The sequence below is a fragment of the Anguilla rostrata genome, chromosome 1 (assembly GCF_018555375.3).
Source record: "Anguilla rostrata isolate EN2019 chromosome 1, ASM1855537v3, whole genome shotgun sequence".
Lineage (NCBI taxonomy): Eukaryota > Metazoa > Chordata > Actinopteri > Anguilliformes > Anguillidae > Anguilla > Anguilla rostrata.
In genome coordinates this window covers 26,641,494-26,661,076 of record NC_057933.1, presented here as the reverse complement: position 1 = coordinate 26,661,076, position 19,583 = coordinate 26,641,494, and the positions used below count along the sequence as shown (strand labels likewise).

General features: G+C 44.5%; 1 protein-coding gene across 2 annotated transcripts; it reads left to right on the top strand.

Annotated features, from left to right (window-relative positions):
• Positions 1-6: 6 nt before the first annotated feature.
• LOC135253297 (serine/threonine-protein phosphatase 4 regulatory subunit 3-like) lies at positions 7-14,798 on the top strand. Of its 2 annotated transcripts, XM_064332405.1 has the most exons (8): positions 7-468; positions 1,603-1,703; positions 9,722-9,799; positions 10,126-10,242; positions 10,906-11,022; positions 12,227-12,356; positions 13,381-13,580; positions 13,723-14,798. In XM_064332405.1, the coding sequence occupies exons 4-8, from the start codon at positions 10,210-10,212 to the stop codon at positions 13,834-13,836; spliced, it is 594 nt and encodes a 197-aa protein (XP_064188475.1). In that variant the 5' UTR covers positions 7-468; positions 1,603-1,703; positions 9,722-9,799; positions 10,126-10,209; the 3' UTR covers positions 13,837-14,798. The 2 variants fall into 2 exon arrangements, with proteins under 2 accessions (XP_064188475.1, XP_064188483.1); XM_064332413.1 differs by lacking the exon at positions 1,603-1,703.
• The last annotated feature ends 4,785 nt before the right edge of the window (positions 14,799-19,583 follow it).

The window sequence follows — 19,583 nt, the reverse complement described above, 5'->3', positions numbered from 1 at the left end:
GGAATGGGATCTGGAAATTTGATATTTTAAGCATACAGTATTGCACTGCTAACTTTCTCGTCATGCGGCTTGGACTTCTTTTTCAACAGCGCTTGATATAGGCTACTGATCGAACTGGAAAAAAAGGAGGGAGCACTTTTGAACTTTAACTAAAAAGCAACACTACTTTTTGGGGGTACCCAGTGGTAAACCGACACTATAAGGGAACAACGTGGATATTATTGAACAGCAAAAAAAACTGAGCTGGGTTTTGATAGTGTGCACAGACCGGCTACGGCGGGTCTGCGCGATGCCTGATTTAACTGGTATTGTTCTCTGGGGAGCGAGCATGCATGGTAATATCGTGGATCCTTAGCCCTCACGAAGATATTTGTCTATTTAACCGTGGGATATTACAGCTCTTCAAACATGGATGTTACGGTTTCCGAACTTATGGTCAACTTTTTGGATTCCCCGCTGGTGGTTTGGGTAAGTAGCCTACCATTGTGTTTCACTAGATGAGAGACACGATGTTGTTAGTCTTAGACCGCGCCCTGCGGAAGAAAAACCGTGTGCACTTCTCATCCTCCTCGAGGCCCTGGAGCTTGGAGCGGAAGGTACATTTTTCCCGCTCTTCCCGGTAGAGGGTGGTGAGGCTCTGCCGAGTCTGTACAATTTCACTGCTAACATCCAGGCCTCGGGACTGAAGGAGGCTCAGTCTCTGGAGGGCAGCATTGTGATATACAAAGCTGCCCTCCTTTCCTTTGCCTTCCTCTGCCCGACTGCCCGGAAGTATCCTCGTACTCGCTCCTTCACCATTTCCCACCACTCCACCAGGGAGTCAAAGAGATGTTTAAGACTCACCCACTCCAGGCAACGTCTCGAGAAGGAGAGTCGCACCTGGGGGTCTTGGAGATGGCTGGTGTTCATTCGCCAGAGCCCCTTACCCACGGTTATAGGTTTCTTCCAGGCCAGGGACACGGTCACCATGTGGTGGTCTGAGAAGTGCACCGCCTGGATGGAATAAGCGGACACCCCCAGGCCTGGGGAGAGCAGAAACAAATAAATTCTAGAAGAGGAGCTGCCAGAGGAACTCACCCACGTGTGTTGGGGGGGAGAGGCGCCCCCGGCGTCGCGGAGGGAGAAATCCTCTATGAGGGACCGCTGCAGGTCGCTGGATCGGTCCCATCTGGGTCTGCTTCGGTCCTCGTCTGTTAGTGCACAGTTGAAATCCCCCCCCCACGACAACCTGCATTGTGCAATGTAAAAGTGGTGATAGTTTTGTAAAGAGGGAGACCCTCTCGGCCACGCTGGTGGGGCCGTACACGTTGATGACCCTGAGTGGGGAACCCCCGACCTCGAGATCGGTGACAAGGATTTGCCCACTCTCTACAATGTTGCTTGATGTTATTCGCACAAAGGGATTTTTCACCGACGTGCCGACCCCATCAGCTCTGGCGATGTTAGAGCCAGACCAGAGAGAGTCTCCCAATCTCCATTCTCCCTCCAGAATGCCATCCAACTCCCGGAACGGAATGCCACATTCCTGGAGCAGGATGACGTCCGAGCGGACCTGTGAAAGAAGTATTTTCATTTTTGACTGATAAATCCCTCTCTCTGCAGGTGAAAACCTTGGGGCCTCTCGGTAACGGCTCGGAGGATAAGCTGTCCGTGTTCATGGACCTCGTGGATGGCGTCTTCCTGCACAAGATCATGACACAGATGTAAGCAGCAGCTCTGCGTGTGATTGTATGAGAGAGCGAGTGAGAGAAAGAGAGTGAGAGAGTATGATTGGCCAGTGTATGCACATGTTGACAGATGATTGGTCGGTGTGTTTACTTTTGGCGTGATTTGGCAGGGGTGCATCATTGAAGCAGATGTTGCTTGAGAAGTGTGCGTGAGCAGCACCTGCTTTAGTGATGAAGCTGGAGGGAGGGTGTAATCCAGACAGTGTGATGACTGCCTCGTCTCGAAACCTTGTCTTTAATTCCGCCTCGAATAACTGCCTCTACCTAAGTAGAATACAACAGAGCCGTTTTGAGAATGGAGAGGACACTGAATCAGTTCGACTTCCCGCTCATTCACGCGTATTAGTGGATGGTATTCAGTGAAAGTGATAGCAATGTTAGCGGTACTGCAGTACTTCCTCACTGTTAACTTATGACAGTGATATCAGTGTAACAAGTAAAATGTGTCGAGCGGTACTGTTAATATTGTTTCTTATGTGCTATTAATGTTATCAGAAACGGTATTCGTAGTAATATAATGGTAATACGTTATTGTAATTAGTTGTAATTGTAATTTGTATTATTGTATTATTTCTTGTCCTTCCTGTGAGAGGACTTCAGCAGGAAGCAGCACTGTGAAGCTGGTTCAGTCCTGCTGACTCCCGGTCCGGCGGGTATGCAGGATATAGTCGTGCTGTCATGCAGTTGGGGTTGCCGTGCATGAATAAGTCTTGTGAAAACTCCAGTCTGGCGGTTTGAAATGATGCAAATGTCAGAGCCAGCACGAGTCTCTCATTACGCTGTGGCAGTCCGGTCTGTGACCTGTCGCCATGCCGACTAACATGGCGTCCCTCTATCCCTTCAAACACTCAACTGAGGGGCTGCAGCGTTGCATATTGCTGGGTTAACTGTAGATGCGCCAACAGATGCTGGTGAGAGAATATAGATCAGAACAGGCCTTGAATTCCTCTATTGGCACGCCCCTTGGAGCGACGGTTCTCTTAAGATTTGAGGGGGTCCTCAGTGATCATTACGGCAACAGTGGAATTCAGTTTGTGATGGACTCAGCTGCTCAACCATAAACAGGATCCTCTGAAAATTTGTTCACTCTCCTTAACGGGAGCCTCTTGGCTGTGTGCGGAGTCGTAATTTATTACCGAACTTGAGAGCACTTCTGCAAACGTGCTGCTTCTGCCATTAACGTCTAGTGCCAGTAGCGCTGGGCTAACCGCTCTCTGTGAAATATTTGAAAACGGAGCCGTGGGCGGGTTGGGCTATCCATCGGAATGAACCGCTGGCCTCTGGGAGCTGGAGTGTGCCATTTAACGGCGCGTTTTTACCCCCTTACACCCTTCTTTTCGGCGAGCCATGCGGCTGTCGGACATGCCTCTGCGCTAAGTCATTCCGTGCCCGCTAATCCCGCAGCGGCAACTGGACCAGCTGCGTCCGTTGCGAGGCGTTGCCAACGGCCGTCGCTTTGCCATCTCAGAACGTGGCTGCGTTTTAAGCACATTTTTTATTGACAAATGTTAGGGAGGGGATTTACTTGTTTCCCCCGGGCACTCGTTTGTCTGAGGCGGCTTCTGCACTCAATTTGGGGGATGCTCATGGGTAACGACAGGCCTGTTGACCCCTGAGCACCGGCTGTTGCCACGGGAGATGCAGAGAGTGAGAGAATATGACATGTGACCGGCGAGGTTAAAGGTGGGTCAGGCTGGCGGGGGGGCAAGGGGTGGGGGGGAGGGTGACTCACACCCAGCTAGCTCGGAGCATTGCATTTGCCGAAAGTAGAACGCGTTAGCGCGTACAATGCAACACACAGATGCCACGATGCAGTCTGGAGGCCTAGATGTATTGCATTGTGCCAGTTCATCTGCTTAAATGAACATTAATGACCTCGTAATGTGTTGACCTGGTAGCTGAAGCCTACAGGTTACGTGTGTTTGTTTGCTGCTTTGTGAAAGATGTAACGCTCTGTAAAATACGTCTGGCCTTGATTCTCTTTACTTCTCTTTCTGCGGATGACTCTTTCATAGAACTTTATGCCCAGATATGAGGAACTGTACATTTTCATCGTATTTGGAGAAATTACAAACCTTTTGGAAATATTGGTATGCCTATAGGGTTTGTCAAAGACTGTGGGGCAGACATCTGCTCTCAGGTCCAGAATGTCACTTCTAACCCCACCATAAAAAACAAATTTCAAATCGACTATTGAAGCCCTATGCTCAAGTGGTTGTGTGTGCAGAACTTGGCATTGCACTCGACAGGATGGGTAAGCGATTAGCCAGTGCGTTAGACGTAACTGTGGTGGAGGGATAAATTCATGGGAACTTTTGGGATTTTTAAAAAATGTTCATCTTCAATCAATCAATCATCAATCAAAATTTATTTGTATAGCGTATTTTAAAGCAGATGTCACAATACGCTTTACAGAGAACCCTGGCCTAACCCCCCACAGGAGCAAGCCTAAGGCAACAGTGGCAAGGAAAAACTCCCTGTGGTAGATGGGAAGAAACCTTGGAAGGAACCAGGCTCAAGGGGGAAACCCATCCTCCTCTGGTCGGCTTAGGGTGCCGACTGGTGACCAGAATGTCAGCCAGTTTCATAAGATATGTGATGTGGCCCAGATGATGGGTGGGGCCGGGTGGCGGTGATGGGGAACAGCAGGTGGCGACAGATGTGGGCAGGGTGGAGGCAATGACGAAGGAGGGGCTGGACCGCAGAGGTGGGGGAGACCAGACGACTCTCGAAGCACTCTCGAGGGTTGGGGCAAGAGCCCCGCTGGCAGTATGGGGAAGAGGGTAGAAAGGCAATTAGGGAATTTGCAATATAGCAGACAGTGAGTAAGGTGGCAGTGGTATGTATTGGGGGGACCCCGCCAGGAGTAGAATATGGCTGGATATCTACTAGGACAGGGATGGAGAGCCCATGCAGTCATGAGGGGTAGACAACCATACCCACCTATCAAGAGCCAGCCCATGTAAAGTCGGGTCACAGCTGATTGACAGGTGACAGTAGGGAAAGGATTGCCACCTACAAAGCTCTATGACTACAGGTTTCTCGCACCCTGTCTCCAGACTACAACTGATTGTAAGCCTGACCATAGAGGTGCGTTTTTAATCTAGATTTAAATATTGAGACTGACTCCTTTATAAATTTTGTAAGCTGGTTCCACAGTAGTGGGGCCCTGTAGGAGAAAGCCCTACCACCTTTTAGGATTTTGTAAATTCTTGGGACTACCAAGTAACCTGCGTCTTGGGATCGGAGTGACCTTGTGGGCTTATAGGGTAGGAGCAGGTTAGATATGTAACACAGGTGCACGTCCATGCAGAGCTTTAAAAGTCAGGAGCAAAACCTTGAAGTCTATCCTATGCTTAATGGGTAGCCAGTGAAGCGACGCTAGTACTAGTGTAATATTTCTTAGTTCTGGTCAAGATACGAGCAGCTGCATTCTGCACAAGCTGGAGACTCTTTAACGAGTTATTAGGGCAGCCAGAAAGCAGGGCGTTACAGTAATCTAACCTAGACGTAACAAATGCATGGATCAATTTTTCAGCATCCCCGACTGACAGGAAATGTCTAATTTTAGCTATGTTGTGCAGCTGAAAGAAGGCAATTCTGGATATGTTTTTTATATGGGTGTCAAAAGATAGATCAGGATCAATGGTGACACCAAGGTCTTTAACGACCATATTAGGTTTAGCCAAACAACCATCACAGTTTAGGGAGTAGGTGAGAGTAGACTATTTCTCCCTTAATATTTTGGGACCTAAAACCAACATTTCAGTCTTGTCTGAATTTAGGAGCAGAAAATTTGAAAGCATCCAAACCGTAATATCTACAATACAGGCCTCTAACCGTGAAAGCGGCAGTGCTTCGCCAGGTTTCATTGAAATATAAATCTGGGTATCGTCCGCATAACAGTGGAACTCTACGCCATGTGCCCGGATAATATTGCCAAGTGGTAGCATATATAGCGAGAAGAGTACTGGTCCTAGTACTGATACTTGTGGAATACCGCATTACATTATTGAGGAGCTGGACTCTTCTTTTAATTTTACAAACTGTTTCCTGTCACGTAGGTATGATCCAAACCATGCGAGTGCCTGTCCATGAAGTCCAACACAGGCCTTGATTCTGTCCAGTAGAATTCCATGATCAATTGTGTCAAAAGCTGCACTCAGGTCGTCCTCAGGAGCACAAGAACCGACACAGAGTTACGGTCGGCTGACAGTAGTAAATCATTCGTAACCTTTGTAAAGTGCGGTTTCTGTGCTGTGGTGGGGTCTAAACCCAGATTGGAATACTTCATGGATACCGTTAGAGCTAAGGTATGCACTTAGTTGCTTAGCAACAGTTTTCTCCAATAATTTTGGTAGAAATGGAAGGTTTGAAATAGGTCTATAATTTTCCAATTTATGAGGTTCTAGGTTTGGTTTCTTCAATAATGGCCTAATAACTGCCACTTTTAGTGACTCTGGTACATATCCTGTGACTAGGGATGTGTTAATGATTTTTAGTATATGCTGGCCTAGTACTGGAAATAGTTCTTTAATCCAGTTTGAAGGAATAGAATCGAGTAGACAGGTCGTTGGTTTTGCAGACATAACTAATTCGGATAACTCGACCATGCTAATGGGCGTAAAACAGTTTAGTACCGCTGTCTGTAAATCTTCCTGTTTTAACTAGGTTTGTTAACATGAACAGAAATAGTGCATGATGGAGACAGTTTGGAAATCTGGTCTCTAATAGCCTCAATTTTCTGATCGAAAACGTTCATGAAGTCAATGCTGCTAAGATTGGAGGAATAAGTTGAAAACTGATGATTGTTTTTTAGTTAATTTATCCACAGTACTAAATAGAAATTTTGGGTTATGTCTGTTTTGTTCAGTTAGTTTTGAGAAAAAGGCAGATCTAGCAGAAACAAGAGCTTGATTATACTGAAGAAAGCTGTTTTTCCATGCAAGATGAAATAGGCTACTTCTAGCTTAGTAGACCGCCATTTTCGCTCTAATTATCTGTTAGACTTCTTCAGGGCCCGGGTGATATCGTTGTACCATGGAGTGTGCTTTTTCCGACTAGGGTTTCTTCTTTTAAGGGGGGCAACAACATCAAGAGTATTCCTGAGGGTGAGGGTTAGTTAATGAGTCAATTGGTCCAGAGTAGCTTCATCAGCATTTTCATCAGCCTTTTCTTCTGTGGAGAGGAATGACTCTGGAAGCATATTTAAAAACTTTGGAATAACCTCAGGGTTTACTGATCGGCTGTAGTAATGTCTAGGCTCTGATACAGGAGAATTTGATGCCTTAATATTAAACGTAATGAGGAAATGATCTGATAGTATAGGGTTATGAGGTGCGATGGTAAGATTTACCACACTAATACCATGGAACAGAACTAAGTCTAAGGTATGGCCACGGTAGTGAGTAGGCTCACAAACATTCTGTACAAAACCAATGGAATCAAGAATAGAGGCAAAAGCTGTTCGTAGGGGGTCACCATTTTTATCCACATGTATGTTGAAATCACCAACAATTATGACCTTATTTGCTGAAATTGCTAGGTGTGATAAAAACTCAGCAAATTCCCTTAAGACCCAGGTGGCCTGTAAACAGACACAAGAAAAAAGGACTGCCCGCTAGCACTTTTATTAGCTAGATCGGGCTGTACACAGTTAGGAATAAGAACTTCAAAAGAGGAGAACATATATCCATGCTTAGGCGCTAGACTCAATAAGGACTGATAAATAGCTGCAACGCCTCCCCCTCTGCCTGATGGACGTGGCACCTGCGTACCTATGAAACCCACAGGAGACGCTTCATTAATCGCAACATATTCATCAGGTCTTAGCCAAGTTTCAGTCAGACATAATACATTGAGATCATGGTCTATTATCAATTCGTTGACGAGATCTGCTTTTGGAGTGAGTGATCTAACATTTAATAGACCAATTTTTAAGGATGGTTCACTATGATTAGTAGCAGCGTGCTTTGTTTTTATGACAATTAAGTTATCCACATCAATTCCACGGTTAGCTTTACGTTTGGCATAGATGCGTGGAACAGACACAGTCTCAATATAACAGATATCCGATTCTAGTTTAAAAGTATTAGTTAAAGGGGCTTTTGAAATACTATTTCTGTTAGCTAGCTCTGAAACGCACCTTGCAGACAGAGGCGTAGGGCCATATGTCTGGGACACAGGTATAAAGAAACGAGCAGGCAAATACGTAAGGTTAGAATCCTGCAGCCTGGCCGGCGCCCTGATGGAGTGTCAGGATCTGGCCTTACTAAGACTAGCAGCTATGTTGTTCAGTAGGACACGAGAACCTCTCCAGCTCGGGTGGAGTCCGTCTCTCTTCAGTAGGCCAGGCCTTCCCCAGAAATCAGGCCAATTGTTAATAAAGTCTATGTCACTAGATGAGCACCACTCCAACAGCCAGAGATTTAGCGAAGATAGCCTACTGTAGACCTCATCGCTCCTACGAGCTGGAAGTGGGCCAGAGCAAATTACTTCCTGACACATCTTTTTAGCCACTGCACACACCGATATAAAATTATTTTTAGTGACCTCCGATCGGATGTCGTTTGTGCCGGATAACAACGTGGATAACAATCCTAGAGTATTTACGTTTACTTTTAGCCAGCACTTTTAAATTTGCCTCAATGTCGGTGGCTCTGGCACCAGGAATACACTGTACTATGGTCCCTGGTGTCTCTAATCTCACGTTTCTCAAAATGCTATCCCCTATGATCAGGGCTTTCTCAGTAGGTGTGTTACTGAGTGGGGAATATCGGTTGGAAACGCGAGTTTGGTGGTGCTCGGCGGCCCTGGGCCGGCAACTATGTTTCTTTGGTACCGTGATAAAATCGTCCTGCAGCGAGGACACTGGCGGCGGAGAAACACTCGCATCTAAACTAGCATCCGGCTCGGGTAAAAGGGAGTCTAAGAAAGTCTCACTCTCCTGAATCTGATATAAGGTCCGGATGCGCGTCTCTAACTCAGCTATTTTCTGTGCCAATTCTAAATTAAGCTGACACTTAGAACAAGTACCATTACTCGTAAAATTGACAGCAGAGCTAAGACTAACCATACACCCAACTATGCAGGGAATGGAAGCCATGATGCGCTCTTACCGTATTTTCTTTAGTCATTCGATTTACAATCTTTGTCATATTAAAACTGCATCCTCCATTTGGTGGTGCTAAATGGAGTACTTTTGTATTAAAGGTTGTCTGTGTAATTTTTGGTCTTCATGAACTCATCCCAAGTGTCTCGCGCAGAAGTAAACCAAGCTCCTTCTGAACTTACGTTTCTGTGTTTGAGCTGAGGTTTCCAGATCCCCGCGGTCTGCCAGCATGCGCAAGAAAGGAACCTTCACCTAAGATCCTCAGATCATTCAAAGCTCCTCCCTGGCACCTTGGATGTCAGTTGGTCATAGGGTTCAAATCCACTGGTGGTTGTTGTGGTTGAGCAGTACTGTACGGACTGTACCATGTTTTACTGTCATGCAGCTGTTGTTTATTCAGGGACCACCATGCTCAAAAGACACTAGACTAGACTGAGGTAAGTGGTGTCTACAGCCCCACGGTGGCATGGCCTGCTGTTGATTCATCCGGAAGCAGTTTTATAGCCCATTCCCTAGTTTGCGTGCAGTCTTTTCCCATACCCCCATTTTCCGTGCCGAAATGGCAAGGTCCATCTCCCCACCTCCAAAAAGTGTAGCCCCGGTGTATGTTCTTGGTGTGGTTTTTGCTTTGGAATGCCGTTCAAGTGTCCTCCCTCATCCTCCAATTGGCTAGCCACGCACATACCACGCAACTCAATGGTATTTTTCATACCGAAGTGTGGAAGGGGCTGTAGGTTTCCCAGAAAAAAAGCATAAACGTGCAGTAGGAGAACGGGCTGTTTTGCTTTTCCGCACTACGGCGCCGTTATCAGCTCCCCAGGAAAAGATCATGCATGTGACCACTCTGCCCTGAACACCCTCGTTTCTCCTTTTACTCCTTCAGGACGATGAGAAGTTCCTGACGGACCTCTTCGCACAGCTAACCGAGTAAGCGACAGACGACCACAAAAGACACGAACTGGTAAAGAAAAAAGTGACCGCCATCTTAATATTCTTCTTTGGTTGGTGATTGTTATTATTATTCAGTGAAAGGCGAAGACTGAGGTTTAGAAGGGGTTATTTTACTGTCATTAGCGAAGGTTGACAAAGTCCTTTTTTCACAAAATGGATGTATTTTCGTGCTTGGCTTGGGTCCATTTGCTTGTACAGCATCACCTGAAATGAAACTCTTCAGTATTGCTGCAGTTGAAATTGAACCTTGACTAAGGAAACTGAAATAACCATTATCTATATGTGTATTCCTGTCTTGTGTATTCCTGTCTAATGCAACATTTTTCCTTGATGTAGGTAAATTTCCTGAAGGAATTTTGTGCTTTTTCTCAAACATTACAACCTCAGAACAGAGATGCCTTCTTCAAAACATTGTCAAACATGGGCATCCTTCCAGCACTTGAAGTAATTTTGGTAAGCCAGAGAGATGATATATTGGTCCCCAGCTCCACGGCATTTTCCCAGATGTTTTCAGTGATTAGGTGCCATATCCAAAGAGTATAGAATGTCCGCTGTCAACAGGTGTGTCCCTGCATACTTCCATGCTCTGTACTACCGTTCTCTTGAATGTCCACTCCAGTTTCTTGGAACACAGAAAGCATAAATGGAAGATTTTGTTCAGTACTGGGATGCAGTGGTGAGTTTATCCTCAAGTTTGCTGTAACTATTCAAAAACTGAATAGATGGTTCAGTTACTTCTTTCCCTGTCAAAGCATGCATCAATGCATACTTGAAAGTCACACTCCAAGATGGCTGCATACTCGCTTTGTGTTGTTGGAGCATGGAAGTTTGCAGTCTGGGACACACCTTATGTCTTTGTTCAGATTTTAACTTCCTTGTGCTGCTCTGTCTGTGATATCACAAGTCGTGAGTCTTGCTTGATTGGTCCTGGCTATGCAACATTGAGTGAGATTTATTTGGCTATATTATTCTGTCTGTGACATAAAAAGGAGTGAGTTTTGCTTGTTTGGGCCTGGCTCTCCTGCTTTATGACATCATGAGGGGTAAATCTTACTAGACGGATTATCCTTGCTGTGTCTGTGACATCACAAGTTTCTCCTCATTGGTCCTTGGCAGGGAATGGATGATGTCCAGGTGCGCAGTGCTGCTACCGACATCTTCTCCTATCTGGTGGAGTACAACCCCTCCATGGTGCGGGAGTTTGTGATGCAGGAGTCCCAGCAGAACGACGATGTGAGTGGTCTGCCCATCGCCGTCCGGACCCTTTTGGCTTTGTGTTTGGTGTTGTACCTTGTCCTTTCATGTTTCACTGACCGAAACGTGCAAAAATTTAAATTCTGTGTGTGGAAATGTGAGGAAATGACCACAGAGAAATGTATAGCTGAACTAAACGGGTAGTCCAGTTTAGTTTTTAAGCTTCTTCACATCAAGCACTGCTGCACTGTGGATGTCTTCCCACATAATACATTATTTCAAACCATTCATAGTATACCGGGACTCATGTGGCACAAGCATATTCGGATTCCATCAGTTTTCCTTCAGTGAGCTGTGTGCCTGTATCAAGAAGTAACCTGTTAAGGCGCTGCCAGAAATCAGTTGGAACAACTCCATTTGTCTCTGTCGCATGCAGAAGGTCCATCTGGCTATTACAGTATTCAGCGAGCATATACAAGTAGTCTGAGAAGGTGTGCCGAAGTCCACATGAACTAGCTTAAAAAACTGAACTAGAGTAAAAACTGAATCGCACTACGTGATTGGTGCATGCGAGCCATTTTTCCCAGTCATGAAACTTGAGTATTGGGGAAATTATTGGAGGCTAGGGGCAATGGAACAGGAGAACAGGTTTAGCCTTTGAATGTCTTTACCCCTAACTTAGCATAAACCTCTTGCGTATTGAGTAAGAAGCATCCCCATTGGGGCCGGGTTGGTATTTAATTTACATTTAAATTCATATTTACATGCATTTGTTTAGCAGACACTCACTTCCGGAACGGTTTATAGAATGCTGAAATCATACGCTTTTATCCTCAAAACATAAACCGCTGCATATCTGTCCCGGTTAGCGGGTTCCTTTCAGTCGGCCCCCAGTTTAGCCCTTGATAACAAGACTGTAGCCAATCAATGGCTCAAGTGAAGCACTTTTGGTCAATGCTAAAACACAGTGGACAGTGCAGCCCTCCAGGCCTGATGCCAGGTGTGCATGGCAGTTTGAGTGTGTCTGGCACACCAGTGTGGTACCAGCACTACAGTCCCTCTTATTCTGACGTTCCGTTCCTTTGTGTGATTATGTACTTAATGCATCGTCTTTTATTAGCTTGTATATTCACTCTGGATGAGGTGAGAGGGGAAGCACTGTATTGAAATAAACGGTGAGTGTGTTGACTTTGCTGGGTCACACAGATGCGCTGTAATGTGGCTCCGCCCCTCATTTTCCCAGGACATCCTCCTCATCAACCTGATCATCGAGCACATGACTGCGACACCGACCCGGAGCTGGGCGGGCCGTGCAGCTGATGGGCCTGCTGCGGACGCTGGTGGACCCGGAGAACATGCTTGCCACCGCCACCGTGAGCCTCGTCCCTTCTCTTTTTCTCCTCTCCTCCACCCTCTCTCCCCTCCCTCCTTATCTCCCCGCGACAGTCGCTCAGCCGGTTCGGAGATAAAGGAGAGGACGTCATGTCTGTCGTCAGGCGATTTTCAGAGATTGCGCAAGATGGACACCAGTGGTGGGAAATCCTGGTCCAGAAAGTACTCCTCAGTGTTTTGTTCCAATCACCTGGATTTTGTAATGAGCAAAATTCTTCAGCTGTTCTTCAGAGTTCATGGGTGGAAGAAACACGTTTACTTTCTAACCCCAGGACTTTCAACCTCTCATGGGCACCTTTCCCAATCGACATTCAATTCAATTTCATTTGTATAGCATTTTTTACAGAGAACTGTTACAAAGACACTTTACACAGTAGCAAGGCAAGAGACAGAGCAAACGGAGCAAACACCAGGCCTGTACCCCCCAAATAGCAAGTAAAATAGGTAAAAAAAACTCACAGTGGGGGGAGAACCCTCAAATAGTGGTGAAAAAACTCCCCAATGGAAAGAAATCACAAGAGGAGCCCCACTATAGAGGAGGAGCCCATGCTTCACTGGCCAGCCTAGTGTAAATTAGTAGACTGCAAATCAAATGGGGTGAGCAGGTTACATCTGAGGTGAAAACTAACAGGAATAATAGAAGACCAAATGGTATAGTTCAGAATAGTACATTTTCGAGGAGATATAGACAATCGACAAAGAGCTGTTAGACAGGCCTATCATTATTATTGGGGGAAAGTGGAATCTTAAGGTAACTGAATGAATGGTTTGGGATACTCACCTGTGCATCCTTCTTCATTTTGGCAGAAAACTGAGAAAACCCCACCTGTGACCAACAGAGAGAGAATAAATGTGCATATAGTCAGTGATGCCATTGACTATCTTAACTGCTAAATTGGCATCTTCAGCAGGCAGCTTTCACAATTTTCCAGTCCCAGCAGGGTGAAATATGCACACATTAACACCAAACCTGCTGCATTTAATCCATTGTCCGTTTTGATTCAGTGAAAGACTCTGAGGAGAAGGAGGTGTTGGCCAAGCCTACCCTGACGGGTCGCCAGAGCCCCAGCTTCAAGCTGTCCTTCTCCAGCGCCCCCAAACCCAGCCTCACCGGTCCGCCCCCCACCAGCCACCTCCCAGGGTCGCCCGGGTCACTGAGCATCGGGGCCAGGACCTCCCCACCAACGACAGCCATCACCACCAAGGTAGCCAGCCTGAGTTTCCACGCTCTGCCTTCAAATAGGACCACTTTCTTTGGTCTCTGCATGGTTGTCATCCTCTTCACAAAGGGAGGATTTAGTAACGGCCTTTCACAGATGCGTCTTCAAGCATTTCCTGTTTCCCTAGAGCGGCCTGGTGGGCCTTGTCGATTACCCAGATGACGACGAGGAGGATGAAGACGATATGGAGAACCAGGAAGAGATTCTGCCCTTGTCCAAAAAGGCGAAGCTTAGCTCTTAACTTTTTCTCCCATTCAGTCCTGCCCAGAGTGAGGCTCTGATCTCTACCTGTCCAGCAAAGTGTCGCTTCCAATGATTGCGGAAATGATTGGGGGGGGGGGGGAATGACGAGTATTGATAAACAGATCATCGCCGTCCACGTTCTCGTGGGTGCAAAGAGGTCCGAAGACGAACGAGCCCCTCCCCTCCGTGGACACGCCCGCCTCCACACGCAGTTCCTGATACTCAAGTGCCAATCGGACGAGCGAGTCGTGAAAGGAGGGGAGGAATCGTGGGAGGGTGCGTTGCCCCTTTTCTCGGGATGAAATGAGATTCAGCTTTCCTGCAGGTGGGGACTTGGAAGACTGACTCCCAAAAGAGAATATAGGGGGGTTAGGCCACACATTCGAGGTTTGGGGGTGGGGGGTTCCCCTTTGGGATGGACGGACACAGCCTACCCCAAACAGTGCAAGCCAGTCTGCTCGCCCTCGAAGAGACGCTGACTCAACTCCTCCCTCTTCCCTTTTCTGTTCTTTTTTTCATCTCTCATCTAAGCCCCCCCCCCCCCCCTTACGTACTGGGACCAGACTAAGATGACCCAGAAGATGACGTCCTTCACTATCACTCAGCAGGAACCCCTCAATAAATGCCAGCAAATTCTCCTTTCGTACAGCTTTCTTTTCTCTTTTTTTAATGAAGGAGACCTGCCTTTAATAATTATGACTGTCACCATTCGCACTAGGTCAGGGTTTTTTTTTTTTTTTTTAAGCCTCTGTTGAGGAATAATTGAAAAGTAGTCCCTCTTTAATCCCTTTATTTTGTTTTGGCCTTTGAAACTGCAGACATTGGAAACTTGCCCTCCCCTCTTCATTAAAGATAGTGGCGTTCTAGATGTGATAATTTTGTCATATCTTTTGTTCTTTTTCTTCATGAGTGTACGCTTAGTCATTGGGGACCATTAAAAGAATCTTTGATGTAATATAACTTAATTGTTGTGCTGGTACTTTGCATTGTGTTTACTTTTTGTCTATCTTAAGGTGTAATTAGTTGACTACAAATGAATGCATTCAGTAGCAATACTGTTTTTTAAATATATTTTTATAGTTTTTAATCCTGTCTAATGTAATAAACCTGCTCTATAAACTACAAATGCCAAGCTGTTCCAAGATTACAGTCTCAATGTCAGCATATTTCTGGAAATTGTTTTTTCTTCAAAAACTAACAAGATTTCCTTGTCACCACAAAAATCAACTTGCCAAATTGTGAAGTAAGTAACTCAAATTACACTCACATTATTTAATTTGAAGCCAAAGGGGCTGCTGGGTGGTTCATCCTATTAAGGCACTCTTCTAGAGCCTTAATTTCAAACAGTTAGTTTCAAAAGGGGGTCTTTAAAGGCACTGTAGGGGGGTCCCTTGCCAGACTTGATATGCAGTGACTATATATACGCTGCCCTCCATAATGTTTGGGACAAAGATGTGTTTTCTTGCTTTGACTATAGTTCACAAGTTTAGATTTGTAATCAAACACTTTTGTTAAAGGCTATTTTTATACATTTTAAATTCACCATGTGGAAATTACAGCAATTCATTTTAAGTAACCCCCTCCATTTCAGGGCACCATGTTTTTTTTTTTGGACAAATTGCTTTGCTGAGAAACTACTTTAACCTCATGGGAATTGTTTTATTACTAAAATTATGGAACGCAGAGGCAAATCAAGAAAGAAAAATGTCTTTGTCCCAGACATTATGGAGGACATTGTACATTTGGGAAAATTCATAGATTGGGTTTAAAAATATTTTAAATATAGCCCTTTATAACTTTGATGGGAGTCTCCTGGATGCCATTGCACCAGGTTGGGGGTGCCTGGAACACAAAAGGATGAAAACCCCTGCGCTGGAGCAGTCTTGCACCACACCAGCAACCTCCATTAATTGATCAGGGCCCCACAAAACTGCACATGAAGTGTCTCCCTCTGGCTTGTCTATGCCCACCCGGCTTTCAAACTGTCCAGAGGGCACCCGTGGACTGTATGCCGGAGCCGCATGTTTTCCTTCAACTGAACTCCATGCAACCTTGGCTGTGGGCTGCATTGTGGAAAGAAGTAGCCTGGGGCCACCACTCACACCTGGTGGATTAAACCTCACGCACACCGCATTAATGATTCATTAACGCGCTCAGTATATGTTTGGGTTGGTCAGCTCTCCCAAGTAAAACAGCAAGGGCTGAACCTTGATATCTCCATTTCGAACCCATCTCAGTGCCATTTTTCATGTGGACTACAATCACCATGGACTCGCAAACGACCGATTTTGGTATAGCTCAATTACACCATTACTGTGCTATGGATACCCCTAAAAAATTAGCATTAAAAATCAGACTTTTTTCTGCAAACATAACTCAGTTTAAACCCAGTGGATCCTTACACAAGACCCCCTGTTCCAGGGATCATCAACTCAAATCCAAATCCAGCCCTGGTTTTCTTTTCTCCCGGGTAATTAGTGCTACTGATTGGCCGGACTGTCTTCACACTTGACTCCCAGGCAAAGGGAGGGTGGAAAACCAGCATTTCTCGGCCCTCGAGGACCATGAGTTGCTGATCCCTGCCCTATTCTATTGGTGATTTTGAGACTTTTATATTTCAATGGCTGTTATTCAATTTGAATGAGACCTCAAAATTCTAAATGCAGGATTTATGATTTGATAATATTATAACTACACTAAGGCATATCTATGATGCACTGGCAATCTCAGTCTTTACACACTTTAGCCAAATTTGTGCACCTTTTACCAGTATTTGTTATTCTAAAAGGTGTTCAGGACATTTCTGGGCCTGGTGCTCTTTATGCATGGTCACAGAGCTTGTGGTTTGGGATATGATTCCAACGAAGTGTTTGTTGCTAGTTTGCTGCAGTGGCAGATGCTAAGAAGCCTAGATGGAGCGAAGCAAAAAGACAACCTGACAGGGCTCATTAAAAAAACTAGAGTCAACCTTGGAGTTACTTTTCTTTGGTGGTGTCAGCTGAAGTTCGCCAAGGGGATGAAAAGCATCGCGGAGTTTTCTGTTGGACCTGCAAGTAACGTTATTTTTAGCTAGTTACCTTACGCAGCTGAATGCCCCAGGTTGAGTAGCTTTTGCATCAAATTCTGTTCTTCTATCCTGCTGTTTTCCCCTCCAATAGGAACTGCTGTTACTATTTATAGTTGCAACTTAGCTAGCTTGGCAATTCACCGGCATTTATTTCAATTGGAAAATGAATTCGATCCTGCATGCATGCTATCTAGCTAACGTTATATGCAGCTAAGTCTTCACTAACAAAGAAAAAAAATAGCGAACAACTTCGAAAAGGTAACGGATAACTTAATGAAAAAGTCTTCATTACAACACTTTACAGTGAGTACAAAGCCAAGAGAGGGGCCAAAATTTTCAAATACAATTTTAATAGAAAGGAAAGTGCAAATGTTGAGTGCATCCAGGTGAAATTAATTTAAGCGTCATCACCAGCAATGCAGTGCTTTCTGTTGACTCACCGCTGATCTGTTGTGCAGCATTTGGGTCATTCATAATCATGTTGTCCTCACAGATAAATTATTTGGAAGTACAAAACAGGTGGTTTGAACTTAACTCACACCTCATGATTCATTATCAAGTTAGGCAAAAGGATGGAAATAAAACATGTATAGAACTACTCCAGGATACTATCCCATTCAGGAGAGCAAATTAAATTAGCCAAGACTTCATTAAAATACTATAACCTGTACTAACCTTTCTTTCACAATGTAGATAGCTTTTGTATTCCCTTACTTAAAAAAAAAAGCTTTTCAGTTGAACATATCTGTGATCATTTTTGGTTATGTATTCAAAATATGAAATATTCTAATGGACCAGATATTATTTTTCAGTTTAATTTAATTTCAATTAATTTCATTTTTTATTAAAAGTGTGATTTAATCTGAATGGAATATAGTGTTGCTGGAAGGTCTAGAACATTGTGAGTTTATACTACAGTTTATATGGACTCTTGTTAATCTGTGTTTTCAATCCTGGTACACACGGATAATGAAAACTGTTTTACTACCTGTGTGAACCACTAAATCTCGTATGAACGGTTAAACGGGAATAAGGAAATTGGAAAAGTGGAAAATGAAGGTTCAGACGTAAAAGTCCTCCCCAATATTTTTTTCCAGTCCACTGGATTTGCTAGTTCACACAATTAATCAGCCATGAGGTAGAAATCATTAGTGAAATTGGCTGGCTGAGTTCATGGGTGGAAGAAGCACATGGCAGGACTTTTCCTTTCTGAACCCTGGACTATCCACCGCTAGATATCGGTAGTCTTTGTACTGGGGGTGGTTTTTTCCATGGCCACACAATGTTGTACAAGAGTTGCAGGGCCATGGGAGCTCACATTGCATGTGCATTGGATTGTAAAAGCAATCTGGTTTAAACCATGCCCTCAGAGTGCTTTTCCACACCTGTAAATTGTTTTAAATACCAGGGCATAGACAAAGGACATGTATGCTGTGCTGTAGTTTGTTTTGAAACAGTGGTTCTATTACAGGAGGCAGTGAGGGTACTTCAGCTGCCAAAATATAACTTGTCCGAAAATATCCACCTATTTGCTTGTTGTTAGGTTAGGCGTGGAGGGTCTGATTTCACCTGATCTCTTTCCTCAAATTAGAACAATATTTAGTGGGCTCAGAAAGTAGACACATCAAATTTAAATTTGAATTTGTAATTGTTTATTATTCACAAGGAATTAAAAGATTTTAGTCATTTAGAAGTTTTTTTAATTCCTTCAACTCATAGGTCGCCATTGTTAATACAGTCATATTCTGGGTAGTGATGTCAGATGGTTACACAGGTCTTAGTCCATTGCTGTTGCCCACTGATCAGCATTGATAATGTCTTCAATACAGTCTTTTTGATTCGAGCAAGAGCGGGACATTACTCAGGAGGAAAGCACCGAGAACAGCCCTCATCGAATAAATCAAAACAATGAAGATCTGAGTCCAGAGGAGACAAAAGTACGGAATAAGCGATGGTGTCTGTGCAACAACTGCTCACCTATGCCAACAGAGACGAAAAAGTTGTCTGTTGTGAAGAGCTCCACTTTCTAGCAGCAGCCATTCAAAGTCACTTGACCATCAGGATCAAACTACCGCTTTTGGTGAAACTTAATCGTGTACATTAATACAATCGACGTAACGTTATTATTGATCCGCATCGTATATGAGTTTATGGCAGTGATAATACCTACTTTACATACATAATCCCTAATGATAATACATGCTGATACACTAAGATGTTAACTTTAGAATCCATCCTATTCACAGATATCCCATGTATCACATCAAACACAAATTCTGAGGCATTGTATTGATATGTTTCAATATTACTAACCGCAACTGCTGAGACAAAACAACTGAGTTAACCTACAGTGCAACTAATTTATGTAATCTACCCAAAGTGCATTGCGTGTCTAAAATAATGGCGATCTCCATTGGTCAAATTTTTTATTAAAGGCTGGGGTTTTTTAATATACTATTTAAATACTATGTATATCCTGTAGATGGCACTCTATAACTACAATAAGAAAACTATGGTTCAGATGTGGGTTCCAGAAAGGGAGCTAATTAAAGAAAGCACCAGAATAATCCACACACAAACTGTATCTGATTTTCTTATCATTCCCAGTTACTTCCCAGTTCCATCACCCTGGGCAGACTGGTAACATTTTGGTGGCCCGTACGTGGAATCGGCAACTC